The sequence below is a fragment of the Beta vulgaris genome, chromosome 5, assembly GCF_026745355.1.
Source record: "Beta vulgaris subsp. vulgaris cultivar EL10 chromosome 5, EL10.2, whole genome shotgun sequence".
Classification (NCBI taxonomy): domain Eukaryota; kingdom Viridiplantae; phylum Streptophyta; class Magnoliopsida; order Caryophyllales; family Amaranthaceae; genus Beta; species Beta vulgaris.
Window position 1 is genome coordinate 4,426,689 of NC_079206.1, and position 27,963 is coordinate 4,454,651.

The following is a 27,963-nucleotide window of genomic DNA, read 5'->3' on the forward strand; positions in this document are numbered from 1 at the left end:
TCTAGACCCAATATGAGCTTCAAGCGAACACGAGAAGATTCAATCTGCATTTAACTTGATAAAATATTTACACAATCATAAGTTCAGAATACTTAGTTTTACATCATCCGAACATGAAATGGGTTGACCCAAACTCAATATTGAACCAAAAATTACCAACTCAAGCTCGATAAAACAATTAGGTAAATTTGATCCATTCCACGACATGACATAGTCTAAATTGAGTACAATGATCTAAATTGAATACTTCCTCTATTCATAATACTCGCTATACTTTTCTACCAAAGGAACAACGTTATCCTATTCCCCTCCCCACATAAGTGCATAACAAACAAGAATTAAAACCCTCATCAGTCATCGCTTTAATCCCAATTCCCTCCAAAGAAACACCCCATTAGCAATTTAGCATGTTGTTTTTCCTAAAAGTTCCCTTTGTTGTTCCTTCTACTACTTAAACTTCCTACTTGCATTACAATACAAGCACCCTCAAACAAGAAGAAATTTTTAAAAACTCGAGAATTTCCATTTATACACCGCTTTTCAATAATACAACGGCTTCTTTCCTTTTTTATTGCTCACTCATAGTTATCCATCTCTCTCTTCTGTGTAAAACTAATGAGTTCTGGAGGAGGAACTAGCACCTTTGTCATTAAATGGATCAACTTTCTCACTACGGTACCAAACTTTTTTTGCTTGTTTTTTGAAGTGTTATTTTTCATTATGTACTTATTATTTTGTGCTCTAGTTCAGTTTTACAGTACCATATAAGTTTTACTTGCTGAATGTATTGGGAGTTTTGTTGTTGATTCAATGTGGGTTCCTATTTTTGGCAAATGGGTTTGGTTTGAATGTGGCTATTTTTGGGAAAATTGGAGATGTTTCTGTCACTTCTGGGTGTTAATCTGCTACTAATTTCATCTTTGGTATATGATTATTTTCATGTTATGTGATATTTTATTGTGATATGTTATGTGATGCAGTTTATAGCAATAGGAGTGATTGGATTTGGAATATGGATGAGCAGTCATACTGATGGTTGCAGAAAATCCCTCACTCTTCCTGTTCTAGCCCTTGGTGCTATTATTCTTGTAATGTAAAGTTTGTTCATTTTCTTTTGACTTTAGGTCAAAGATGCATAATATTCTGTAAGCTTTGAGGAGATTCCTAATAATTTTTTTTTTCCGATTTCGAAACCCTTTTGGCTTACAGATCATTGATTGGTTTCTTGGGGGCATGGAAGAACAACTCCATATTATTATGGATTGTATCCTTTGTCTCAATTTGTTTAATGAATGGACAGGTTGATGTCCTTGTTTTTACTGCTATGAATCTTCCTTGACCATTGTTGTTTTTTCAGTACTTGATATTGTTATGCTTGATCCTTGTGGCAATCTTGATCTTCACCGTATTGGCGTAAGTATTTCTTTCCCAGAATGTAACATTTTGTTTCTCATATTAGCTTAAATTAGTCATTATTAAGGATTTGTGATAGATATGTGCTAGGCTGCTGGCACTCTGGTTTTCATGGTGTTGGCACTCTGGTTTTCATGGTGTTGAGCATTTGTTTGTTTTGAGTCTTTGTTGATGTATAGCTATTGTCACCATCTGTTCAATGTAGTCGAAAATAACTCCACTTTCAATTTAGCTAGTTGTTGGAACTTGGAAGTGTTGAGCTCACGCCCACTGGACGTCTATCTTGTTGCTGTTGTTCTGGGAGATTAGACTTGAATCACCAAATGCTTCATTTGAGGTTGAGAGATATATAGCTTGTTCCAAATATAACAAGTTTCATACTTTCAACAAAATTTCTGTCTATTTTCACATAATCTCATACAAGGAGGCAGGAGATAATGGGGAGATCTTGACCTTTTGATAGAACTTTGGTATCAATTAGCACCACAGTATAATGCAATGTTTTTGGTCCTTGTGAAGCAAGCTGAATTCTATATTTCCAAGCTTGGGTACTTGTGCGCACACAGGTATATCGTACTGTCGAAATAGTGGACATTGCTACTTTATGGATTTGTTTCCATATTTTGGCCCAAAATGAAGTGTTAAGTGTCCATAGCCATATTGGACTATTGAGAATCTGACTCAAGTACTAAGTTACATAAATATTGAACTTAGTATGTAAAGTTAGATCCTCCTTGGTAATTCCGAATACTCTGTAAGTTCGTGAGCTTGGATGGTATAGACTGTGCTTCCTTTAATGCATTGTCCTTGATGAGATGGATTCTGCTATTTGGACGAGGTAGATTTTATTTTGGTCAAAGAAATCGAGGATGCCTGTTCTACTAGACATACATAATTGGAAGTTGTGAACCCTTCACAAATTCGTCATGTTTTGTCATTATAGTTACTTTCCAAGTGACATTATTTAAATAGGATAGAGGTATTATCTTTCTTATGCGTTTTACAACTATCTGTTAGTTTTTTGACTTTTGTGTATAACATGAATATGACCTGACTGCTGTAAACAGCTTACTCTTCCCGGATCTTAATGTATAAATAGTATGTTTAGGCTGATGGGCAGACCTGGAAGGAGAAGTCCACAGTGATAGGAGCTAGGCAGGAGATAAGTTATTTGGGATACTAGATAGTTAGGGAACAAAATAAGGGCTAGAGGAATTAGATGCAGTGAAGATAGGAAATTATTGTTCTGTTCTTCCATAGATGCTGAGGAATTTATGCAGCTGATAGCTATGACTAAGAACAGCTTCATTTGGTTGGCAAAATCCTTATGTTTCTAACAAGATCTTATAATGACTTCTTTGGTTTCTGTAGATTATGTATATTGAGTTTTTTCCTTGCATCTAGTTTCAAGTTCTGAGGAAATTGATTGTTTTTATGTATCAGATTCATTGTGACAAATAATGGATCAGGACACAGGGTAGCTGGGTTAAGGTAACATTTAGATTCAAGTTCGGCTCTTTGATCTTTGTTTTGGTACTGGTAATGGTCAACTTAAAGTTCAAGTTTTCTGCTTTATGCGCTTAAATAACTTGCTTTGAGATGTTCTTTTTATTTAATGGCTCTGGCTCATATAAAGTTCTACCTTTTCTCATCTCATCAGATATAAAGAGTATGAACTGCAAGATTACAGTTCGTGGTTTCTGAAGGAAGTAAGAAGGCTTGGCTATTTTAATTGAGGTTAGTTACTGATTACGGATGACAAATTATGTAATACATTCATTTAATTTCCTTCAGCTAAATGATAGCCATAACTGGAAGAATTTAAAGGCATGTCTCGTGAAATCTAAGGACTGTGCAACTCTGTCGAAGAAGTATAAGGTCTGTTTTCTATATCCCAGCTTTATCTGTCTAAGCTTTTCCCTCTTTCTCAATATAGCTATTTTCATGGTTTTCAAAAGGGTAACTTAAGACATACAGATGAAAAAATAGTACTCCCTTTGACCTTTGTTGCAAAATTATAAGTCACATTTGGCTTATTTTGTCATATGTTCAAGGTAATTTGATAAGCTATTATGGGATCATCATATCATGGTACATATTTATTGCTAGCATATTGAATATACTTGATCTTTTCATGAATAAACAACACTAGTTGACTTAACGTGCGTTCTCTAACTTCTCTTTAAAAATTTAATTTCATGGCTCGTTAAGTGAAATCAGGGCTGGTCAGATCCAATTAGGCGTGTTATTTTGTGTAAATAGGAGTAACTACTTTCAGAAAGATTGCTTTCCTTTTGGTACATCCAATTCTAGAGAATGTGGTCTTCTACATATTTTCCATATTGTTTACAATATCTTCTTGTATCCAGTACAGACTTTGAAGCAGTATAAAGCAGCGAAACTGACTCCCATCGAGGCCGGCTGTTGCAGGCCTCCATCTGAGTAAGTTATATATATCTGATTTAATTTGACACTTGACAGTCAATATATCAATAGTAAAAGAGAAATCCCCCCCCCCCCCCCCCCCAAAAAAAACCCCTTCTCCATTATCAGGTACAGTTATCTACTTTTACACTTTAGTTCAAAGCAAAGCTCCAAACTTTCTTCTTTATTCTTGACTTGTGTTATTCTGGGACTGACGGGGAAGTTTCTGAACTTGATTATTGGAACTTGGAAGTGTTCATCTGTTGAACATTTTTCGGGTTTCCTTTTTAAAGCATTTGTGTATTGATGTATTATGTATACGACAAAGTAGTCATTTGCAATCGATGTGAGGGATGTTTGTCATGAAGTTGATTGCTTATATTTCATCTGTCTGTTAGGTGTGGATATCCTGCTGTCAATGCTTCACACTATGATTTAACCTATCACCCAGCCAGTTCTAACAGAGACTGCAAGCTGTATAAGAACTCGAGGACCATTAAGTGCTACAATTGTGATTCTTGCAAGTAAATAAAATTCTCTTTATTAAATTCTCTTGCCAAAAATGACTCTTGCCCATGGTTAATTAGTATGAATTTGCTTGTATTTTCCGCTTTCAGAGCAGGAGTTGCTCAGTACATGAAAATAGAATGGAGGGTGGTTGCAATATTCAACGTGGTCCTTTTCTTTGTTTTGGTAAGATGCGGATAAGAACTCCTGGCTGGCCACTATATATATGAATGCATTTTTCTGGTTAACTATTAGCATGCTCCTGTGCGAACAATAACACATACTTCATTGTTTAATCAATAGTTGTAATACTTCGACTTTATCACATAACTTCGACCAAAATTTTTACTTATGAAGTATATTGAAACAAAAACATTGAGATATAGAAATAAAATTTTACTTATTAGCTAAATCTCAATGTGCATTTCCGAAGCATCAATTTCTTGTAGTTTTTCTATTAGATAATTAGTGATACTAATAGTCAAAGTTGTATAAAGTGTTGCAACTTTTGAGATATAGAGGAGGTAATATAGGTTGTGACTTTCAAGCATATCATCAAATAGGAGAAGAATGAAATGGCTGCTCTTTTTTGTACTACCTTGATGTGTATCATTATCATCTGAGATATGCAAGCCAGTATTAATCTCATGCTTCCACTTTTTCATTGCATCAGTCAATAGTGTACTTTGTGGGATGCTGTGCGAGGCGGAACGCTGGCTCTAGTGGCTCGAAAGGCTGACGAAAAGGAAGTGGCCTGTTCTAGGAATCGGACATGAAAACAAGCAAGCTCTATAATGTTGTATGCCAGTGAAGAACTTGATTTGGAGCATATCTTTTTGCATGTTGTATTATTGCTCTTGCACTGTATATTATTAGGCTCATTTGGAGCACTCAAACCATTACATTTGAGGAAAAGAAAAGAGAAACGATTAATGCATTAAGACTAAGGGTATAACTCTCTTTTATTTTAGTGGCTGCATTTTTTTTCAGTTTGAAGATTATTTTGGCGGCTATGTTGAAGGCTTGAAGCTGTAGATTTGTAGTCATTGTAAAAGCTTTCATTTTTTGTTGCTCACGTTATGAACTTATATTAACCACTAGGCTAATACATCCTTGGTTAGCCAATCTATTATATATTTTTTATCCATATGAGCCACGAAGGCAGTACGGAAAGGGAGGGGGATGCAAACTTGTGACCTATTGTTTACAACACCTCAATCTTAATCACTAGGCCAAGACATCCTTGGTAGCCAGTCCATTATATTGATAGCATTATATAATTTTATTCATTTGGTTAGGTACAAGAAATACTTAAGTCTACCTTATCTCAGAGCGCTCGTAACTTTAAAGACACTCTTATTCTTTTTTCCTCTTTATTAGCCTTGAGTTGTACAAGATTTGATTTTTGGTCTCTTTTGTGGTCGTGTGGGAGATAGACAGTGATACCAATAGATCTAGGAATCTTTCAGTCATTAATAGTGTTGTTTATATAAAAGGGACCTTTATTGTTTCAAGCTAGGCTAGGTGTAATTACTTTTGACCATTGATTTGGGTTTGTGTAATTACACAAAAGTTGCTATAAAAATTTCTATTGAGACACATGGAAGCAATGTAATCCTAGAGGACGAAGAGTAGAGATTTCATAATTGCCTTCTTATATTCCAGAGCGATTAACAATAAGATTGATGCTAAAATGAAAAATCCCATTGTAAACATAAAATCATCTTTTACTTGAAATCCATCATTTGTTTCCTTTACTTTTCTCTAGTCTTGAAATATTCCACTCTTTTATTCTTGGCATCCTGAATCCTAATGGTACAAGATATACCGAATGATTGTGGTTTTATAAATGAAACCTTTACTTTAATTTGTTATGTAATTGTCAGTTTTTTTTTTTTTTTTTTTTTTTTTTTTTGCAGATGTCATATATATCTCTTTATTAATAAATCGATTTTACTATTAAAAAATAAGACATATTCATCACTAATCATTTTTAGTAAACCAAAATTCACGTATTACAAAACACGAATTAACCAAAATCTAAAAAAAAAAAGTTGATAAGTTGGAATCAAATTCGAACTAAGGATTCTTATAAATTCAGAACATGTACTACCTCCGTTTCTTTTTAATTGTTACACTTTGACATTTTACACTATTTACAAATTGCACTTTGACTCTCGTTTGTGATTTATACGTGAATAAAAACATAGTCATGTGGGATCTTGTTAGATTCGTATTAGTATGTATTTTATTAATATGTAGTTTTTATATTTTTTACAAATACAAAATTAGAGATATAAAGGCTCAAAGTAGTGCATCGGCATGCGTGAAAAGTGTAAGTGTAACAATTAAAAAGAAACGGAGGTAGTATAAGCTTTGCAAGTGGCAACTATGTAACTAGAAATAATGTGTTGAGCTAGTTTTTTCTTGCTTTACTCAAAGTCCAAACTTATTCGAAATGGTTAAAATCCTATATAAGAAGTTAAAAGAGTACACATTAAGGCTTCGTTTGGTAGGGTGTAAACGTTTTTTTGGAAAACTGTTTTCCTCTATTTTCAGTTTTACATTATTTGGTTGGCAAATGGAATGTAAAACTATTTTTCCTTGTAGTAAATTACTCTCCTAATGATGAAAAACCAAATTCCCTTCAAAATGAAGGGAAAATTGTTTTCCTTCTCTCTTGTAGACTCCTCTCACTATATCCTTACTTTCCTTTTCATTTTCCTTTCATTTCATTATTTTTCTTACATGAAACTAAACAATGAAAAACTAATTTTGAAATTGTGTTTTCCATTGTAAATTATATTCCATACAAATCATTTTACACTAAAATGTTTTTATGTCCTATCAAACATAACCTAAGTTAGAACTAAGTATTACTAATACTGATGAGCACATAGTTTTGTTATAAATACTTAAATTAATATTAATAAATATCTTTAATACTTTGCTATTAACCCTTAGGACTGCGTATATCGAAACCGTAAATTATTTGTGTTTTTAGCTATCGTACTACATAATTCTGTATGGTAGCTTGTGAAATAAGCCCTGTGACTTGTGAGTTACTACTCTAGAGCTGATCATTTTGGCCCGGCCCAGTCCGCTTTTTGGGTGGATTTTGGGCAGAATTTTTTGGCCTGCGGTTGGGCTCGCCCCAATTTTTTTGCTTTGGACTGGCATTGGACAAGTTAAAAATGACTTTTCAGTCTATTTTTTGGCCCGGCCCGATTTTCGCCCAAAAAGCCCGTTCATTTTGACCGAAAATAGCAAGCTTCAGGCACAAGATTTTGACACGACCCAATCAATATGCATTTTTTTAGGCGCAGCTCCGCCTCAATCCGGCCCGATCCATGATCACCTCTACTCTCAAGTATCTCAACTCTCCCGTCTCAAGTCTCAAGTCTCAAGTCTCAAGTCTCAAGTATGAAGAAGTAGAAAAAAAAAGGCCCATTTCTCGTGATTCTTTGCTTAAGTTCATTTACTTCTTCCTTGCTGTCTGTAAACAAGTCTTCATGAAATTTGTTTTCACTTCAATTCAATGATTTTGTTTCAATCTTCATCAACCCACAAACTCGTAGCAACTAATTTCTACTCATAATCCAGAATTTGCAGGCAGGATTTCTCGTCATTTATTTCCTCAGGTTTAGATATCTTATTCTTCCTTCTGTCGTTAATTGAATATCAGTATTATTAATGTTCTTTGTTATAATACTAATCTTGAATCTAATATGGGGTTTTGTTACCCATTTGTAAATTTCTAGTATTTTCATACATTTGTTGATACTTGGTAGTGAAAAGTGAAAACTTTCTTGACTATATCATGCCTATCAACTGCTCGACGAAATGTCTAGGACAATAAATATTTGCTTGAAATTGTAATATGATTACTGTAAGTTTGAGTTTTTCTTGTTGCATAAAATTAGGTGATGTTTAAAGTTTAAAAGTTGTAAGAACTACTACTAGATGGTCATATTGTAGTTACAATGTATTATCCAATGCTGCATTTAAAAGATGTTTAATGTGTGTTCATATGCTTATTGCAGGAACGTTGATTTGATAAGCTGGGGAATATAATGTTCTTTGGTAAATTGAGTAATTTGTAAGTTGCTGTAAGGGGATCCTCTAGCAACTGTAAGCGCTGGGATCGTGAGCTTTAGCAGATATTTTTATATTTATATGCTTGCTTTACATAGTAATTTTCGAGTTCCCGTGTCCGTAGTTGTTTTTATTAGGATTGTCTGAGATGGAGGAACTACTAAAGAACCCAGTATTTGCCAGCCATGTTGTTGCAGCTTCAGGTTCTGTGGCAATAGGAACTGCTCTTAGTTACCATCTCGACACTATAAAAACTCTCATCCAAGTTGGTGCAAGTTCTAACAAGAAGTTGAATGCAACTCAGGTTTTGGAAAGAGTTAAATCTGTTTCGGGATATGCAGGTTTGTATAGTGGTCTTAGTTGGCTGACTGTGGGAAGAATCACAAGTCTTGGTGCTCGATTTGGAGTCCATGAAATTTTGACAGCCTACTATAAAGATGGTCGGATAGATAATTATGTTTATGTTTCTGAAGCACTTTTTGCGGGGATTATAGCTGGGGCCTTGGAGTCTTGCCTTAACTCTCCATTTGAGATGATAAAGCTTCGAAAACAGGTCGCTGCAGCTATTCATATTCCTGTTCCTAGTAGTAGTATATCATCTGTGAAATCTGCTACGGCTCCCATTATTTCTAGGTTACTGCCTGGATTTATTCCTGATAAAGTGGCATTGGATCGTACTGTCAACTTGTTATCCGTCTTATCTTCAAAGAATCATAACTTGGGTGAGGCCTTGAAAAATTGTCCTTGGATGATGACTGGCTCTGGCAAGCCACCTGATGTCACTGATGTTAAACGGCCTCAAGATATTGTCAGACTTGAAGGATGGCGTTCCCTATGGAGAGGTCTGCGGACAGGAATAGCTAGAGATTCTGTTTTTGGTGGCATATTTTTTGGTAGCTGGCAATTTCTGCACCTGGCTATGCTTAATTGGAAGGCTGTTGGGATGGATCCTCCTCCAGAAAGAAATGATGAGATTGGCCCTTTGTCTCCATTAGTTCTTAGCCTAACAGCTGGATTTTCTGGGTCAATGGCTGCTGCTGCTTCTCATGGTTTTGACACCTCCAGAACCCGATCCCAGTGCATTGTGCTACCCAAATATCTGGCTATGGAGAGGAGGCTTTTAAAATGGACACGTCCTGGGAATTGGTTTGAGAGATTTACAGGGATCCACCCGGCAGATCGCAATCTTTTATTCCGAGGAATTTCTGCAAGGATGGCTCGTAGTGGTTTGTCATCATTTGTCCTAGTAGGGACTTACTTTATGGTTGTCGATCATCTTATTGCCAAGTCATAACACCTTTTGATTATAGAGTACAAGACATCTCCAAATACTGTTGATGTGACAAGCCATACATAAATGCTATCAAAACAAAGGCTAGGAATCGATTTACTGTCACTTATGGTGGCCTTTTAATCATACTACGAAGAAGAAATGTTAGCATCTCATACAGGACTTAATGCTGGTGAAGAAGACAAGGAGTTGCTTAGTCACGATGGACCAAATATTTTACTTATATGTGTTGGGTACATGTTCTTTTCGCCACCCATTTTTGCCTTGCTATTGGTGACTTAAATTTCCAGTTGCTTTGGGCTTTCAAGTAAGCTTAATACATTTATATTAGTATTTTTTTTGAACGAATGTTCCATATAGTTGGACCACATTAAAATAGTGGCATCAATAATCAGTTGATTTCACCTTGTTCTGTCACATCATAATTTCGCTGTTCATCTTTGAGACATTGACACCTAACCTTTGGTTTAGTTTTATGACATAATGTTCTCTACTGGATGTTTGTAGCTCCACCTAGTCTGTTGTTTGGAGTAGGGAATATGATTTTATTTATTGAATGACACAACCATCCTTCAAATTGAATATGCACCTTTTTCCAGTATGGAGAGAAGTTTGTATGCCCACATTGAAATCTCAGGCATGTGGGGTGATTTGGCTACTGTTCTCATAGATGGTCACATTTGGAACATATGGACAGAGATATGGTTTTGAGGTACCGAATTCAATTGTACTAGATACATGCTATTCTCTCTGTCCCAAACTCCCAAATTATTCTTTACGATGAACTTTGGCATCAATTTTAGAATATTATTTGAAGTAGGTGGATAGAGGGAAAAAAAGGTAAGATAATGTGATATGATATATAGAGAGAGATATTATCAATGTGATTGAGAGAATTAGGGAAAAACAATTCTATAAAACATTACCTTTATTTTAAAGGGAAGAAGAAAGTATTTGGAGAGATTCACCTGTAGCACCATAAAAATGAATCTTAGAGCAAAGGGAGTAATGTCATTTGAAATTTGCAACACGTGCTAGATACATCTTCAAACTAGCAATTTATTATCTTCTGTTGCAAACTTAGCAAAATCATTCACACCATCTCAGTAGTGTAACATCTGCTTGTTTTCATTTGTTTCATAATGTGTTGATCTGATAGTGATTGCAAAATCTGATTTTGGCTGATTCAGTCACATCTTGTAGATACCACAGAAATATACCTTAATGCTTTGAATGTATGCATTTATATGTTAGCCTTTTGCAGATTATTGCCTTGTATTCAAACCCAAATTGCAGACTTTTTCGCACGAACTCAGTTTGTTTGAAATCCGTAGGTTGGATGACTTGGCTCTGTTCGTTTAGTGGTAGTTTCCTCTACCCATTGCTGCCTGCATAGATTATTGATGATGCTAGTATTGCTTCTTTTATACATATATATATATTATTAATGCTTTTGTTGTGTGGTACGTAATCTAAAATTAATGGTGCAGCATATGGGTCGCATTGTCTCACTATTATAATACCCATCAGCACTCTCGCTGTCCTTTTTTTTTTTACATATTTTGAAATGTCTTTTTTCCCATCTTTTCATTTAAGTTTCATAAGTTGTTGACTTGTGATTCATGATCAAACTTCTGGCTAAACTTCCTCTAGAAAGTAAAAAATTAAAAGGAGCTTCCCGTTAGAATACTCGTATTCCTTTCATATGCTGGACATATTTAATATCTCCTTCAACACAAAATGTACATTATATGCGTACTTATTTGACGTGAACTTCTTTTATTTCTACATCTATAAATATTCTCAAATATGTGCTGACAGAAGCAGCAGCTGAACTGGAGTCTTGCTAGAAACAGTGTCTGTAGAAAGCAACTAATTTCCTTTTTTTTTATTAACAAAATTGTTCATAATGCAGCCAAGAAGATGATCTTGAGAGCTATATATGCTCTTGTGACATGTTTTCTTTCATCATGTTTTGAGGCTGCTTCTCCTGGACTATCCAGGAAAGAGGAATTAAATCTTTGAGGCTCAATTTCATTCTCCTGATGGTGTACAGACTGAGCATGGGGATATGTATGATTGTGTAGATTTTTACAAGCAGCTGACATTTAGTCATCCTCTCTTAAAAAACCATACCTACCACCCTCAGGTGCTTTCCTCTATTGAGGTGCTGTCTGGCCCACTTCTTCTGTTATGTTGACTTCCTCACATTTTTATGTATGTCAGACGAGGCCTACTTCTAGGCCTAAATGGATTGAAAACAACAATATCTCTTTGACGATGATAGAAAGACCAACAAGTGTGATCCGGTTGAAGGATGGAGGCTGCCCTCCTAGAATAATTCCCATTAGAAGAGCAAATGGCAAAGATGACCTTTCCCACACCAAGGTGTTTTCACATCATTTTGCAGAAAAAGGGAATCTGAAGCCTAATCATGGAACTGAATACATATCTGGAACTGTTGTAAGTTTTAAGCTGAAATTTAGGAAATTCAGACTAATGCCTACTATTCTATTTCCGACTAAAGATGCATGTAGTTTTCATGTTGTCCAAGTGGCTGTCCTGATGCTACGTAATCTCCTAAATGTTTACTTGCTTAAACAATCCCCCCCCCCCCCAAAAAAAAAGAGAGAGAGAGAAAATGAAAAATTTCTGCCCACTCTTAAAATTTAGATGTACAACACTTCTGGAAAATAGCATGCTCTTTAGAGCATTTTGGTTTTGTACTAATCAGTGCAAGACAGAGACAATGAAGATCTCGTTCCTCTTGTGCTTGATCTGCTGTGTTTATTTACACTTAGTTAGGATATCCTTCACCCTGGTGGTTGGTGAACGTGTAATTTAGCTGATTGTAATGCGCTCTGTGATGTAGTATGCGTTAGGTCAAACAAAAGGCAAACCATGGAAGAAATACTATGGAGTTGGTGGTGTTCTTAGCATTTATAACCCAAAGAGCTTTACCATCACAGTACAGTTCAGGGGAAATCATTCTCAGGGGCGGTGGTGATTCCATAATTGCTGGTTGGACAATGAGTCAGCTACTTTTGCATTTTATGGTGCCTGTCAATGTTACCCTTTTCAATTGAGGCTTAAGATAGCTGGCTAAGATGTGCAATTTTGTTTTCTTGCCTGTTTTCCAGGTTAATCCGTCCAAATACAGGACGGTGACGGTCGGACAAGGTTCTTCATATATGCAGTTGTAAGTCTTGTCCGTCGTTGGCTGACTATAGTAATAGAATGTTTTTGTCCAAAAGCCCTACAGAATAATCACTTTTAGAAGAAGTCTGTTATTGGTCTTGTTAAGTACTTCCTCAATCGGGAATTAGTTGTCACAATTCCCACGCTCCTTATATTAAGGATATGGCTTAATATCGCAGAACTACCCTTTATGTATCGCAGAACTACCCTTTATGTCGATTTATTTTATCCTCTCCCTATCACTCAAGTAGTTGCTCATAGGAAAGTCCAAGTATGTAACCTATAGCTACATTGGGGCAGTTGGTAATTCTATTTCCGGGGATCTAACAATATGCGATTATCAATTTTTCGGACAAGCAAATATAAATAGTAATTTATTCTTGCTCTAGGATCTTGAGCTTATAAGAAAATAAGAGACTTGCTAGAGTTTGAATTATTTAGTCTTCTCGTAAGATTATATTGGCGTGAAGAAAAGTACATTGATTCTTATGCGATTAAAAATTTGAGTGAACTGCTAATTTAGGCTATAAACATATCCACAGGCAGGCGATTTACGCTGTTTCAATTCTGAATGCGGGTTCGTCATTGTTAGATCAGATATTCCTCTGGACTTTCTCCTTCACCCAGTATCAGAAAAAGGAGAACAAGTCTATATAAACAAGTTCTTTGTTTATCAGGTAAAGATGCAAACACATTTAAATTTTAGTACTTTTTGACTATGGTAAGAAATAGGCTGCATAGTTGATGCACTGTGTAAAAAAAACTGCAATGCACTTACTTTTGTCACTAAATGATTGCAATACCCCATCAGATATCTATTTTGATAGTTAATTACTATACCTTTCTCGTTTCTTTTATAACGAAGTAATAATTTTTCAATAAGCCGAAATCCAAAACATATGTAATAGGAGAAGATTTCTGGAGATTGGTGGCTTGACGTGGGAATGAACCCTCCAATTGCGCTAGGGTTTTGGCCGCAGAGGATCTTTGAGGGCTTGAAGGAATCAGCAACATATGCAGCAGGTGGAGAAGAAATAAACTCAATAGCAACTATGCCACCTCCACAAATGGGAAGTGGTTCTTATCCTGTTTTCGCTGCTGATATGATGAATGATGCTTTTTGCAAAAAAAATTGTGGTGGTGGATGAAACCTATACAATTGTTGATGCTGCTGATTCTGAAGCCTATGGAAATAACCCTGATTATGGTGTTATTGATTTCCATATGAAAAATCATCAGCATGCAGTTACCTTTGGTGGTCCTTGATCTTTTCAGAATGAAGATTTTTAGTCCAATTTAGTAAATGTTTTATCTATTGATGCTGATATGCTTACTTTACTTAATTTTCATTGCCAAACCAAGTAAGGCTGTATTTGGAAATTTTGTCAATTTTTTCAATATGTAAACTACAAAAATAAAATAATCCAGTGCATTTCTCAACAATTTCATTGCCTTTTATTTTGGTCGTACAAATTCTTGAAATTCAAATTGTACCTTGAGTTAGAAAGTTGATTTGTTTTGATGGTTAAGTTTTGCGACTAAATAAATTAGGAATTATAAAGAAATTAGGATTCCTTGCGAGTGGGGGAATTTGAGTATCCCACTTTATAGGCAAGAATCAAACCCATGAAAGAAGGGTTTTCAAACGACTAGGCCAATTTGAGTGATACATATATGATAACTTTTCTTTGAAATGCACTTGTACAGAAAATTTCAAAGATTGAATACTTACCCTAATAATGTCAATTTCCATTTTTGGTTGATTTTATCTTATCACAAAACCATTGGTAAAAATGCAGTTCATGAAAGAGCTCTTGTGTCCCCAAAAGATGTTTCTGTTTATCAATTATTCATAAATTTCTTAATTGATTAATTAGTATTTTGGCTCGGCGATGCTCCGGTTCAGTTACAATTATCAATTATTCATAAATTCCTTAATTGATTTTATTAGCTTTTAGCAATATTCTGTCTAGTGCGAAATTAGAAAATAGATTTTGTGGCATTATAAGTTTTTTTTTTAAAAAAAAATCAAGGAATTGGGAATTAAAGTTATTATCTCAATGAAATTGGCGTAAGAGAAAGTTATTACGTAATAAAAGTGTTAGAGATCTAACACTTTGTTTATGTTTTTAAAATTACATATAATTATAAGACTTTATTATGTTTTACTTTCAAACATAAAGTATTGAAATTATAATATTAGTGGTTAAAATCTCACATGAGTGTCACGTGACACCCTTCCTTTGACAGGAACGTCTTTTTATATATTTGTATAGATACCTTTAGTTACATATTAGTAAAAATTATGAAAGTTTGATTTTCGTGGTGTTTTTATTGAAACGAATCAAATAATATCTCACATAACTATGTTTTTTTTGTTGCATATCGGAAAATATTTTGACAATTATCTTTAGTTATAAATAGTGTCAAAATTTCAAATGTAAACATGTTTTTAAGACGGAGGGAGTAGTTGAGAAGGGTTCTTTGAATTCCTCCCTATTGTTCATCTTTGTTAGAATCACTCATTAGAATTGCCTCTAGATTACAAGCAAAGCCTCTAATACCAATTGTTATTAGTTTTTCAAATATAAATGGGGATGAATTATTATTACTGCTAGATGATGTTCTCTTTGCATAATTGAAAAACAACAGAGTAATAAACTAAAGTGCAAGAGATTAAGAGATTTAAACTGAAGTGTGTGCCACGTAAGGCTCTGCATCACGCACACTAGGTGTGCGCGACATGCAGCAAGCCTGCGCCTAGAGCAGGCACGTCGTGTGCGTTGGACACACAGAACCTTACGTGGCGCGCTTTTTCTCTTTTCTCTTGCGCTGGTTCCGTTTTGTAATGAACCGCTACTATAAGTAGTGATTTATATGTAGTGCCTTGTAGCTTGGGTTAGAGATCCAATATAACCACTATATGAAGTAGCTGTCAATTTCGATGAAACATTATTGATATTAAACCGCTACATGGAGTAGCGGTTTAACTCAAAAACCAAAATTCGAACATACTGTCATACGTACATAATATTTATAGAATTAATTTCATGTTCAACGCATAAGAGGAACTAATACTTCTTTTAATATTATTCATAAAAAAACTTCGGGTTTTTTGAGAGAGAGAGAGGCTCTGCCTTCTCTCTAGAAAAAACCCCTTAGCTCCTCCAAAAGAAAACCCTAAAAACCCTAACTCCCAAATCAATTTCTTTAGAATTTGAAACCCTAACCTCTTCTTTCTTCTCTTCCTCCTAGATCTAGTCATTGTTATGGCTTAGCTTTGTCTACTAGCCCAATTTTTCTTGTCCTCAGCCGGACTCTTGGTTTTCTAGCCCCTTGATTAGCTTTCCCCATTTCTAAAATCAATCAATTTGGGAATGGTTGTTCGCGGTGTGGGTTCAGTTCGTTCGTGGTGGTTCGTGACTGTTCACGTCGCTGGTGTTTATTTCGTCTCCGTAGTTGGCGACGATTCAAGGTATGGTGGTATCTTTAAGAAGGTTTTGGAGCTATCTCAGTTTTTGTGGTGTTTGTCTCGCCCCCCGTGACGGGTTTCACTCGATTGGACCTGGGGTAATGGTGTTAGCCGCGGCGGAGCTTCCACACGTGTTCATTTGTGCTCCATTGCTCCCTTTTCTTCTTCTCGTTTACCTTGCTGTTTTCATGTTGTATCTTGTAATCATCCTTCAGGATGTTTTGGGGGGTGTCTCTTATTGTAGACACCTCCTAGCTTTCTCTCCCAATCCAAAAAAAAAATGACCATGACCATGAGTGAAGTTACGAAGGTACCCTACTCCCTAGAGAATCTCAAGATATTTACAAGACAACCAAGCAAATAAGTCATCTTCGAGCTAAAACCTTAAACCCTAAACCCTAAACCCTCACTTCCAAAGTTCCAACTCAGAAACACCATGATAACCACCCTCATCTTTCGCGAAACACCCAGAATCTTCCGACGCCGTCCACCATTCTCTCTCCTCTGGGCCCGGCCCATGGGTGGCGGCCCAAGAACCTTCCCGGGCGGGCTCAACAAGTGGCAATGGAAGCGCCTCCACGAGAAGAAAGCCCGTGACAAGGAAAAACGCCTTCTCGACCAGGAGAAGCAGCTCTACCAGGCCCGTCTCCGCTCCCAAATCCGGGCTGACGTTTCGGGCCTCCCAGCCCAGCTCCAGGGCCCATCCCACTCCCCCATGTCGCCCAAGGCCCAAATCAAGGCCCTCGCCGACCGTTTTATCAAACCGGGCGCTGAGGATTTGTGGAACGACGATGATGGGCCCGTACATTCTCCTCCTAGGCCCGGCCCAAACAAGCCCATTGGAGGTACTGTAGGTGATTCTTTTAGTTTTTGTGGGAATATGCAGCAAAAGAGGGGGTTTTGTATGCAGAGAAATAATGATGGTTTTGCGAATTTATTGAGTTTGATGAGTTTTGGGGGTAATTTTGAGCAGAAGAGGGGTTACCCGGGTAATGTGAGGGGGAAAGTGAAGAAGAAGTTTTATAATCGGAGAGTTGGGAGTTCGTCGAGTGATGATGATGAGGAAAATTATGGGAGAGTGAGTGAGAATGCGAGGTGGCCGAGGTTTAGGTTGGAAGGGGGTGGAAATGGGAGTGTGGAGAAGGGAGAAAAGGGTGGTTTTAAGAGTGTTAGAAGGTTTATGGGGAATGCTACTTTAGGGAAGTATGATGTGAAGGTCACAAAAAGGCGGATTGTGAAGGAATTAGAGGAGTATGCGGATCATGAAGATGAAGAGGGTGATTTGGCTGAGAATATCTATGTGATTAAGCATGAAATCCTTGAGCGTAAGCGGGAGGAAGAAGCACGAGAGATAAGCAATGAGGATGATTTTGTTGCCTCTGGAAAGAGGTGGGCGTGTTATGCTACTTTAATCATTATTTGTTATTGCCAATTGGATTGTTCACAATTATGCTACTTTGATCATCATTTGTTATTTTAGTTGCATTGTTTTTGGTCAAATTGATGTTAGCTGTTAATTGTTATGCTTATGAATGGTGATACATAACGGCTTTATAACTATCATTGTCTTGGATGCGATTTTTAAGCTGAAGTTGTGTTCTAATTTTGTTACAGATTCGAGGACTGTGGCATATCACCCCTGACAGTTAAGGCATTAACTGCTGCTGGTTATACTGTGATGACTAGGGTACAAGAAGATACTTTGTCTGCTTATCTGGAGGGTATGTTACTCTACTTCTTCATGTTGTTTTTTTGTGTCTGCTTTTGTCAAAAAGATGTTCTCTTTGATATGTGTTCAATGTTGGCGAATAAGGGGCGTATAGAAGGATAGTTCATAGATGTAAATTATATATGCTAATTGTGCTTGAGCTCTGCTATCTTATGGACTGAATTTGGCCAATCCTTCCTGCCTTGTCGTATATTAGAGCGTTAGTTTATTGATTCTATTCAATGATAGACACTTCTAAAGGATGAAATGGTGTGGTAAATACTAAATAGTCTATTTTCTTATGTTAAGGTCTAATGTTCCATTACTTTGACTTGCACGTTTTCTTTGGTAGGTAAGGATGCTTTAGTTAAATCTAGAGCTGGGACAGGAAAAACCGCTGCTTTTCTGGTATGGTATTGGTATTTCTTTCTTTTTGGGTTAATAGCTTTTCAAATATGATGCTTTACCGGCATGTCCTTGTTAAATAAAAACAGCTTCCTGCAATTGAAACAGTTTTGAAGGCTATGGTCAGTGGCAAAGCTCAGCGTGTGCCTCCTATATATGTTCTTATTCTTTGCCCCACAAGAGAGCTTGCTAGTCAGATTGCTGCAGAAACAAGGGTTTTGCTGAAGTATCATGATGGCTTAGGTGTCCAAATGCTTGTGGGTGGTTCACGTTTTAAAGATGACCAGAAACGCGTAGAATTGGATCCTTGCCAGGTTCATCATCTGTCTAATGTGTTTTTTCAGTAGATGAATAACAGGCCGAGAAGACATTTTGAACGTTTTCTAGCCAATTCTTTTTCCCCTTAGTGCATCAAGCAATTCATTTCGGTATATTCATCTGCTTACTTGGTTTCCTGACTTTACAAAGTGAAATCTTGCAGATTCTAGTTGCTACCCCTGGTAGATTACTGGATCACATTGAGACTCGGTCAAGCTTGTCTGCAAGATTGATGGGGCTTAAAATGCTCGTACTCGACGAAGCTGATCATCTGCTAAATCTTGGATTTCGAAAGGACATGGAAAAAATCGCTGATTGTTTACCTCGTCGACGTCAGTCTTTACTGTTTTCTGCAACAGTCCCAAAAGAGGTAGTTCTGTGCTCCTGGTTACATCAGTGTACTGGTCTGAAGTAGAATTAGCCATCAGGGTATGCAAAGCTTTAGCTCTTTAGTATAACTATTGATTATGCACTTTCCTTTTCTATTTCAGGTTCGACGGATCTCTCAGCTTGTTCTTAAAAGGGAGCATGCTTTTATTAACACTGTAGATACAGGTTGTCCAGATTCTAATTCTAAGGTACATTGTTGGCTTTTATATCATAATATGGTTAGAGAATTGCTTGTTTATGAGTATACCAAATTATTGTTCTCGACCTAGATGGTGTGTTTAGTTATCATTCTTAAGTACTGTAAAGTGTTAGTGAACTTTTTTCTTGGAGGATGAATGGTTAAATAATGAGTTCTTTTGCAAAATCTTTACTTCATTAGTTCGTTCTTATTATTTTGTACCCTAGTTTAATTGGATCTTTTTTGAAATTGCGTCAGAGCTGATGTTTTGCATGTTAGACACATTAAAGGGTCACATGGTTCTAGCAATAGAAACGGAAATGAAGGGGAAAAAGAACCCCTGCATCCCCTAATATTGGTTAGGAAGGGGAATTAATCTAAATTTCTTTTGATTATGTTTTATTGTCCTAGAAAAGTATATATTGTCCTTGAGAAGTATTTGCTCCAGTGCCACCGACCCCAATTTCTCATTCCAGCTGTTTTCACTCCTAAAATCACCATAATTATTGTACTTAAACTTCCGCCATAGCCACAGTTATTGTTGTCTCCACCACACCAAGTCCTCGATCTAGCTAAAGCCATTTAGGGATGTATCCACGTGTACCATTTGCTCCCATCATTTTTGCACAAAATTGTTGATTTTTTTATCAATGGTTTCATACCTCCTAATGTAGGGAAAAGTTGACCATTGAGGTTTTTACATTTCAGAATCTTGGTGATCAAGTTTGATCATGAACGGTAGCATCTTGGCCATTTTGTTTGTAGCAGAGCCTTGAGTTTGTTAACTGCTTAGCGTGCTTTGCTTTCCCTCTGTGGTGGTGTTGGTTTAAATAGTGGTGCTTTATTTTGGGTTCCATATTGGGAGGAATGCAGTATATTGGTGCTTTGCCAATTTTTAAAGATGGAAAGGAACTGTTATGAAATGACATCTCTATAGCAGATGAAAGAAGAAGGTTAAGAAAGAAACTGATCTTTAACTGATAATCTGGAAAATTATGGGAAAATAAGATAGTTACAACCTTTTGAGAGGCTTGTTTATCACCCAAAGCTCAGCCACTAAACTCTCCAATATTTTCAGCATAGTATCTCTCTCCCTAATTATTTATAGAGATTCTTCCCTACTAACTTATTCCTCAAGCTACCCTTAACCGATATACCTAAAATGCCCTCCTCCTTTGCATCAGTTCATTATTGAACATTTTTGTTAGGTGCGTGACACGACTATCAAATTTATTTTTGTGGGTTGAATACTTGCTTGTTGGATGTACTTTCTTGATTTCTTGCTCAATATTGAACATTTTTGTGTTGGCTAGTGCATGCAAGTTTGTGAAGTTTAGTGGTGCATCGATTACTTATGGAATTGAATTGTCCATGCTATCGTTATTTAGCTATTTGCGTTGACATTCTTTGGTTGGACATTTGTCATTGGGTGATTGTGAATTTGTTGCTTGTGTCTACCTTGTCTGTGATCATCATGCCTCCTAGGCCATCTCCAACACTTTCTCTTTCCATCTCAGAAACACCCGTAATCCCTCCAACCCACCTCCTCCGCCCGCCATTGACCCACCTCCTTTGGACACCTTAGGCATTTAATTCACTTGTGAGGCTCACCTAGAGCGTTTCTGTGTCTTTAGTGGTCGTCGCCTTCGCGCTTCTATGATCCTCAGGTAGCCACTAAATTAAGAATAAATGGCGTCCTCCAACAATTGTTCTACTTTGTAGGTTGACAACCATTCCTCAACATGCATGCTCTCTCTTACAAACGCATTACCTTGGAATTTCTTACCTTCCAAATCTGGAGCACACCGTCATCTACAACCTAGACAACGGGCTCTTTGCTCCTGATTTCCCTTGGATTCGTACTGAGGAACACAACGGTGAGCCTAGCCATGATCCCGAGTCGTCTACTCAGGCTAACAAGCCTCGAGTACCCCCTTATGCTCACCAGCTTGATGCGCTCTGAGGAGATGGAGCAGAACTTCCGTACGAAAACTCCCAATATCTTCTTAGAGCACATCAAACATATGAGCATAAGGGTGTACTCGAGGCTCGTCGGCTTGAGTAGACGACTTGGGAGCATAGCTAGCCTCACCGCTCTATTCCTCGGCTTGAATCCAACGAAAATCAAGAGCAAAGAGTCCGTTCTCTAGATTGTAGATAATGGTGCGCTCCGGATTTGGAAGGTAAGCGTAAGGAAGTTGCCCAACCTTCCAAACATACCCATCTGCAGTAACCTTATTGGCGATCCATCCCATGGTCTGAAAAGTCTTCCGATCAAGTCTCGTGCTACCCCGTATGACCTGTCAAATTAACAACAAAAGAAAGAGCAACCACAGAAATCATGCCATCAATAGCAATTTCACCACGAGACGTGGTAACCTTATCAAAATGATCCATGAGCCACATGTAGGGTTCAAGAAACTGGCTCCATCCACAAGATAAAAAGCTCAGGAGAAGTAACCCCAACACTATATCCTCTAGCAAAAATGGTCAAAGAAAGAAATCTATGTGGGCAGGGCTAACAATCCCAGAAGCCTTAGTACGCTGGAGATAATAGACATATTGACGTGTGATTAAGTTCCGAAATGAATTGCGCTCAAGCCGATTGGAATGGAGACGTAGGAACCCTCGGCAGGCCAACCAAAAATGGCATTTAGCTGGGTTTAGTTCAATTGCCTAGACTCATGAGTTGAAAGGAAATGGAACGGGGATTTTTAGTGGTAAAGTGAACGACCTTCAGTGTAGAAAGAAATTTCAAGGTAATGCGTTTGTAAGAGAAGACATGCATGTTGAAGAATGGTTGCCAACCTACAAAGTAGAACAATTGTTGGAGGTCGCCATCTATTCTTAATTTAGTGGCAGTGGCTACTTGACGATCATAGGAGCGCGAAAGCGACGATTACTAAAGACACGGAAACGCTCTAGGTGAGCCTCACAAGTGAATTGAATGCCTAATGTGTCCAAAGGAGGCGGGTCAATGGCGGGTGGAGGAGGTGGGTTGGAGAGATTATGGGTGTTTTTGAGATGGAAAGAGGAAGTGTGTCTGGCAGAGTTTGCTCTGGAAGATGGCCTAGGAGGCATGATGATCAGAGACAAGGTACACAAGTAACAAATTCACAATCACCCAATGATAAATGTTCAACCAAAGAATGCCTAACTTGCTCAATGCAAATAACAATAGCCTCGACAAATCCATAATGCATCACTAAAATTTCACAAACTTTCATGCACTAGCCAATAATGTTCAATATTGAGCAAAAAGTCAAAAAAATACATCCAACAAGCAAATATTCAACCACATATCAATGTTAAGCAAATAGTGCAATGAATTTCAAATAGAATAATCAAAAACGCTAAAAGATGGAAAGAGTATACCAAACTTGAGGTGAGTGTCTAATACTTGCAATTGATCCGTTCTTTACTTCTAAAAGGTCTAGAGATGCTTCCTTGCTCACCACTTTGCCTCAAATTCAAACAACAAACAAACCCCCAAATTGAGTTAAAAGTTAGGGTTTTTAGAAATTTTGAATGAGGGAAGGAAGGAGGGCGGCGTGAAGGTCCTCGATGACGGCGCCAAAATTTGATAGGCGTGTCGTCCACCTAACAAAAATAATTTTTTAACTAAACTCCTAACTGTGTAGCAGACAAAGTCAAAGTCGAATCTATAGAGAGAAACGATATCAAACACTAGAAATCTCGACTCAAATTAACTAAACAAGTGACAAACAACGGTGAAAAAGATGATGAACTAATAGTAACGCTAAACTATGACAGCTAGTAAAAACACACGAGGTAAAATCAATTAATAAATTCACATAGAATTAAGTATCCCCACTAGCATGAATAATTCCCATCCCGATAAATATAATCAATGATCCAAAAGGAGTAATGCACCCTATAAATTCCAAAGACCTCTCCCGAGTGCCTATGGCTACTTTAAACAAGCAATCATACTTGATTATTGCTTGGGTGGAATCCTGCATGGGCGTGCGCATGAGACAGAAGGTTTGGGTGATTTCGTTTACTGCACGGGCAAGTGGAATCTCGCTTGGGCATGTGCCTTGGTGCATGGGCAAGCGAGATCCTGCTTGGGTGTGCACGCGAGACAGAAAGTTTTGTTGTTGTCGTTCACAAATCTGCACGCGCAAGCGGACATTCGCTTGGGTGTGCACCCTGGCAGAATTTTGCTTGGTCCCGCAAAGAGAATATTCTTCAATATCATCATTCCTTCAACCCCAAAGCACTCAAACTCATCTTCTCGCATTCAGAAACCGCCAACTAGATCATCTACGAACCATATTAGCTTCTCTTAGTCACAATCGGCCACAAGAACCTGAAAATCACATAGAAGAGCCAAAGTATCCCAAAATAACACAATGGCTCAAAAGAATGCTCAAATTATGCAATTTGATCTAAGATGCACTAAAAACTTCATGAAAATGAGACTTAATACCTACCTATATGCAACTAAAAAACTGACTTGTCAGTTACTATTGACTTTCATCTGTCACATTGATATCCTTTCTGTTGGCATTGAGAAATGGCATAGGCGAGTATGTAAGGACAGCAAAAATATCTTTCATTAGATGGCTAACATCCTTCTTGCTTCTGTTCTGCATGATTGGGGGAAGCCTGTTGCTAGCTGTCTGATTAAAATTATAGCTTTCATATCGACTTAGTTTCTGTTTAAGTTCTGTTTCTTTTTTATCTGTTAATGCCCTGTAATTTGATTTTAAATCATTATATTGAAAAACATTGTACAATTTTTAGATTTTTTTTTTTGATAACTGTACAATTTTTTGATTATGAGCAGGATTTAACCAATGAGGGCTTTATGTAGGTGAAGCAGTCTTTTATTATTGCTCCTCATGATGTGCATTTTCAAGTAGTGTACGAACTTTTGAAGGACCATATTTCAAAATTGCCAGAGTACAAGGTGAGGTGGTGTTTAGCTTTTTCTTTCATGTCATCTATACATCTGTTTCTGATGTGTAATACGGTTTCCACCACCTTCTAGGTTATTGTTTTCTGTACGGCTGGAATGGTGACTTCACTTATGTACCTTCTCCTCCGTGAAATGAGATTAAATGTCAGGGAGATACATTCGAGAAAGCCGCAACTCTACCGTTCTCGCATAATTGAGGAGTTTAAGCAATCAAAACGACTGATTCTAATTTCATCTGATGTATCAGCTAGAGGGATGAATTATCCTGATGTTACTTTGGTTATTCAGGTATGCCCTAGCTTATGAGGGATATTGTACTTGCTACTTCTGCTATTCTTCTAAGTGTCATTTTGGCTTTCTGCTAAAGGATAATGATTTAAGCCATTTGACTAGATTACCATTTCGGGGCCTCCCTCAAAAAAGAAAAAAAGATTACCATGTCGGTTCTGTCATGACATGGTCTTACCAGGTAAGACCAGTATTAATGACTGATATTACTCCCTCCGTTTCATTTTAATCTACACACTTACACTTTTCACGCATGCCAATGTAAAACTTTGAAGACATATATCTTTGGTTTTGTATTTGTAAAAATTATAAAAAGTACATATTAATAAAATACATACTAAGACGAATCTAACAAGATCCCACATGACTATGTTTTTATTCACGTATAAATCACAAACGAGAGTCAAAGTATAATTTGTGAATATTGTAAAATGTCAAAGTGTGTAGATTAATATGAAACGGAGGGAGTATATAAGATATAAAGAGAAACTTTTTGCATAATTAGCTTATTTTAAAATCTTTTTGGGTATATTTTGTATAAAACATTAAAAGACTACTCTTTTATGTGCTTGTTTTTTTGTTTAATTTTTTTGGTATCTTTACTCATGGATTAAGTAATATTTGTAGATAACCTGGTCTTACCATAAAAAATGCAATTTTAAAAACTTAACAACACTTTTGTTAACTTTATTAATTGTAGTGATGTGGTGTAATTAAAGGTCCAGGGTAATGTGGAAAAGTTGTATCAATTCACCTGAAAACAGTAGGATGTGACTTATTTGTGGAAAAAGAAGAAAGGAGGGACAAACACATGCACGCACACGCACAAACACTCACACACGCACATTCAGGCTTCTGGAGGCATGGTGTAAAGGTTACCCAAACCCTTAATAAAGGATTCCTTCTCTGTTTCCTTCTAATTCTATGGATGAGAGCTGGCAAGGCTCTGCGACGGAATTATTTCAATATCTAGCCTCGTAGAGAGAGATACATGAGGTTGTCCTTTAAAAGGGAGATATTGTTGCATTTGTTTATTCCTCGCTTTAAGGTGCCTGATTTTTGAATACTTTATCCTCACACTCTCATCTAGACGTTGACTTGTTATAAACTATTTAACAATTAAATCGAGTGGTCATGTATCTTGACCTTTGGAGGATGCCTGACCAGTCAAGGCTATTAAGGAGTTTGTATCTGTAAGATGCGAAATAAAAATAAGTAAATAGCCTATGGAATTATGGTTGATAGCCCTTGGAGTAGAACATTGATACTGTGTGGATATTGCATCTTAATTTATAATAATGAGGTCTTTTCAGGTTGGAACTCCCTCTGATAGGGAGCAATATATACATCGCCTTGGGAGGACTGGTCGTGAAGGGAAAGAGGGTGAAGGTATTTTGCTGCTTGCACCGTGGGAAGAACATTTCTTGGAGGACATAAAGGATTTGCCTGTTGAAAGGTCTTCTGCACCACATATTGACCAATTTACAAAATCAAAGGTTTCTTTTCTTCCTTGCAGAGTCTTTTACAATTAGTTACATTTATGATTATTAATTTTTATATAGAAAATTGCTTTCTCTTAGCTTTGCGTTATCCATGCAATGATTGAAAAGAAGCTGTTTTCGATCTGCTGAAATCGATTTCATCCATTTATTTTATCTGGTTGTTTGGGTTTGGATTGGGTTTGGTTGAGATTGCTTGCCGTGGTTGACACCTTAGAAAGTAGAAATGCATTGATGCTCAAGTTGGATCCAATGACCAGGAAAACCATAAGCTTTTAGAACCTGTTGTCATGGATGGTTTAATTGTTCCTATTACAAATTCTGGTCAAGTTCGCGCTAAGCATTTGTCCTGTAATCATCTGAAAAGAGGAAGGCTTGATTCCTCCATCAGGCTTCAGTTTACAACTGCTTTTACGGCGAGGAAAATTATCTTACATGGCTGTGGAAAATGATAGAACAATGTAAATTTATTATTATTTCATCTAATGCTTTTTCCCAAATGAGTTGTTCGGGGACTGAAATTTGTCAAAAAACCCAGTAAGATTTGTGTTATTCTGTGTAAACTACGCTTGGAAGGTCCTCAACCTTAACTGATGAACATTGGTTATTTGTCATTCAGCTGCAGGTGAATATCTTTTCTGCATTTCTCACTTGGATTTATTTTACCTTTCAGATGGAGGAATCAATGGCAAAGATTGATACCAGTGTGAAAGAAGCTGCATATCATGCTTGGCTTGGTTACTATAATTCTCAGAGGGAGTTAGGCAGGGATAAGACTTCACTTGTCCAATGGGCGAACCAATTTTGCGAGTCAATTGGTTTGGAGAAACCTCCTGCACTTTTCAGAAAAACAGTTGTGAAAATGGGCCTAAAAGATATTCCTGGCATTCGTATAAGGAAATAGCAGTATAGCGAAGTCGAAACCTGCTCTTATCTCCAGCGACGACTATATGGTGGACCTGTGACTGCTGTTGAAGATTATCAATGTAACAAGGGAACCCAAAAAGAAATTCAGAAGCCTGGCTCCAATGTACAGTTCTTTAGAGAGAAGAAAAAATACAGACTACTGTTGTCTCTTATATGCAACTTCTTGGTGGCCAATCGAAACATGCTGATATACCAATCAAAGAATTGTATAGGTAGATCTTTAACGAAGCGATCTTTTGGAGGTTCCGTCAAGCTTCGATGAGTTCTTAGTGAGGTGAAATTCATATGATTCCTTGTTGGAGGTTCAGTGAAGCCCTTGAAGAGAAAAAGTAAGGACATTTGGTTTCATAAAGCATTATGGTCATGCAAGGAGAAAATTATAAGTTGATGATAGTTCATTGGTGAAACAATCATTTAGTTATGTTATTTCGGATTAGGCTTGGTTTCTAATTAATCTGACTTTTTTGCCCGAATATTTTTGTGTCGTCTTATAATAAAATTGCTTAGGAATAAGCATGTTCAATTACAAAGCTCATGCGTTTCAGATCTTGACTAGGGAATGAATTTGTCCGACACCACAATAATTAGCCCAGAAACGACTAAATTATCAATGTGGTGTATATATAGTGCATATTACAATGGCATTGTTGTAAGTTTGTAACTCAATGAGAATAAAATCAAACCAGGCTTGACCTAGTAATAAAGGTTTGGCGTTATGATTTCAAAGTCATGGGGTCAAACCTCACTAGGAGCTTCTGGGGAGTGAGGTTTCTCTTACCATCCCTCTTTATTCCAAGGAATATGACTTGTAAATCTGGCTGTTTAACTTGAGCGAGGTGTCAGTTTAATAGGGTCTTTCATCTTAACTATAAAAAAACTCGGAGGTAATAAATAGAGTTAAATTT

General features: G+C 37.0%; 4 protein-coding genes across 7 annotated transcripts; all 4 read left to right on the forward strand.

Annotated features, from left to right (window-relative positions):
- Positions 1 to 337: 337 nt before the first annotated feature.
- LOC104892304 (tetraspanin-10) lies at positions 338 to 5,491 on the forward strand. The gene is made up of 11 exons (XM_010678193.4): positions 338 to 675; positions 981 to 1,093; positions 1,210 to 1,264; positions 1,358 to 1,413; positions 2,857 to 2,904; positions 3,074 to 3,122; positions 3,208 to 3,291; positions 3,788 to 3,855; positions 4,236 to 4,361; positions 4,455 to 4,530; positions 5,018 to 5,491. The coding sequence occupies exons 1-11, from the start codon at positions 616 to 618 to the stop codon at positions 5,081 to 5,083; spliced, it is 801 nt and encodes a 266-aa protein (XP_010676495.1). The 5' UTR covers positions 338 to 615; the 3' UTR covers positions 5,084 to 5,491.
- A 2,242-nt stretch (positions 5,492 to 7,733) lies between these two features.
- On the forward strand, positions 7,734 to 14,371 carry LOC104892305 (hypothetical protein). Of its 3 annotated transcripts, none has more exons than XR_008969297.1 (5): positions 7,734 to 7,985; positions 8,388 to 10,037; positions 11,646 to 12,193; positions 13,471 to 13,605; positions 13,837 to 14,371. XR_008969297.1 is itself a non-coding variant. In XM_057394894.1 (2 exons), the coding sequence occupies exon 2, from the start codon at positions 8,588 to 8,590 to the stop codon at positions 9,731 to 9,733; it is 1,146 nt and encodes a 381-aa protein (XP_057250877.1). In that variant the 5' UTR covers positions 7,734 to 7,985; positions 8,388 to 8,587; the 3' UTR covers positions 9,734 to 10,155. The 3 variants fall into 3 exon arrangements, 1 of the variants encoding a protein (XP_057250877.1); XR_008969298.1 differs by having other exon boundaries at positions 8,388 to 9,963; XM_057394894.1 differs by lacking the exons at positions 11,646 to 12,193; positions 13,471 to 13,605; positions 13,837 to 14,371 and having other exon boundaries at positions 8,388 to 10,155.
- Positions 9,872 to 14,076, forward strand: LOC104892683 (uncharacterized). The gene is made up of 8 exons (XM_048645687.1): positions 9,872 to 10,003; positions 11,787 to 11,879; positions 11,957 to 12,193; positions 12,603 to 12,698; positions 12,871 to 12,929; positions 13,130 to 13,199; positions 13,471 to 13,605; positions 13,837 to 14,076. The coding sequence occupies exons 1-8, from the start codon at positions 9,872 to 9,874 to the stop codon at positions 14,074 to 14,076; spliced, it is 1,062 nt and encodes a 353-aa protein (XP_048501644.1).
- Positions 14,372 to 16,737: 2,366 nt separating the features above from the next.
- Positions 16,738 to 27,588, forward strand: LOC104892307 (DEAD-box ATP-dependent RNA helicase 48). 2 transcript variants are annotated; one of them, XM_048645150.2, is made up of 10 exons: positions 16,738 to 17,789; positions 18,015 to 18,121; positions 18,461 to 18,516; positions 18,603 to 18,827; positions 18,995 to 19,201; positions 19,323 to 19,409; positions 24,240 to 24,335; positions 24,417 to 24,632; positions 24,738 to 24,813; positions 25,946 to 26,111. In XM_048645150.2, exons 1-10 carry the CDS (start codon positions 16,837 to 16,839, stop codon positions 25,960 to 25,962), a joined length of 2,040 nt encoding a protein of 679 aa, XP_048501107.1. In that variant the 5' UTR covers positions 16,738 to 16,836; the 3' UTR covers positions 25,963 to 26,111. The 2 variants fall into 2 exon arrangements, with proteins under 2 accessions (XP_048501107.1, XP_010676502.1); XM_010678200.4 differs by lacking the exon at positions 24,738 to 24,813 and adding an exon at positions 26,805 to 27,588 and having other exon boundaries at positions 16,747 to 17,789; positions 25,946 to 26,128.
- The last annotated feature ends 375 nt before the right edge of the window (positions 27,589 to 27,963 follow it).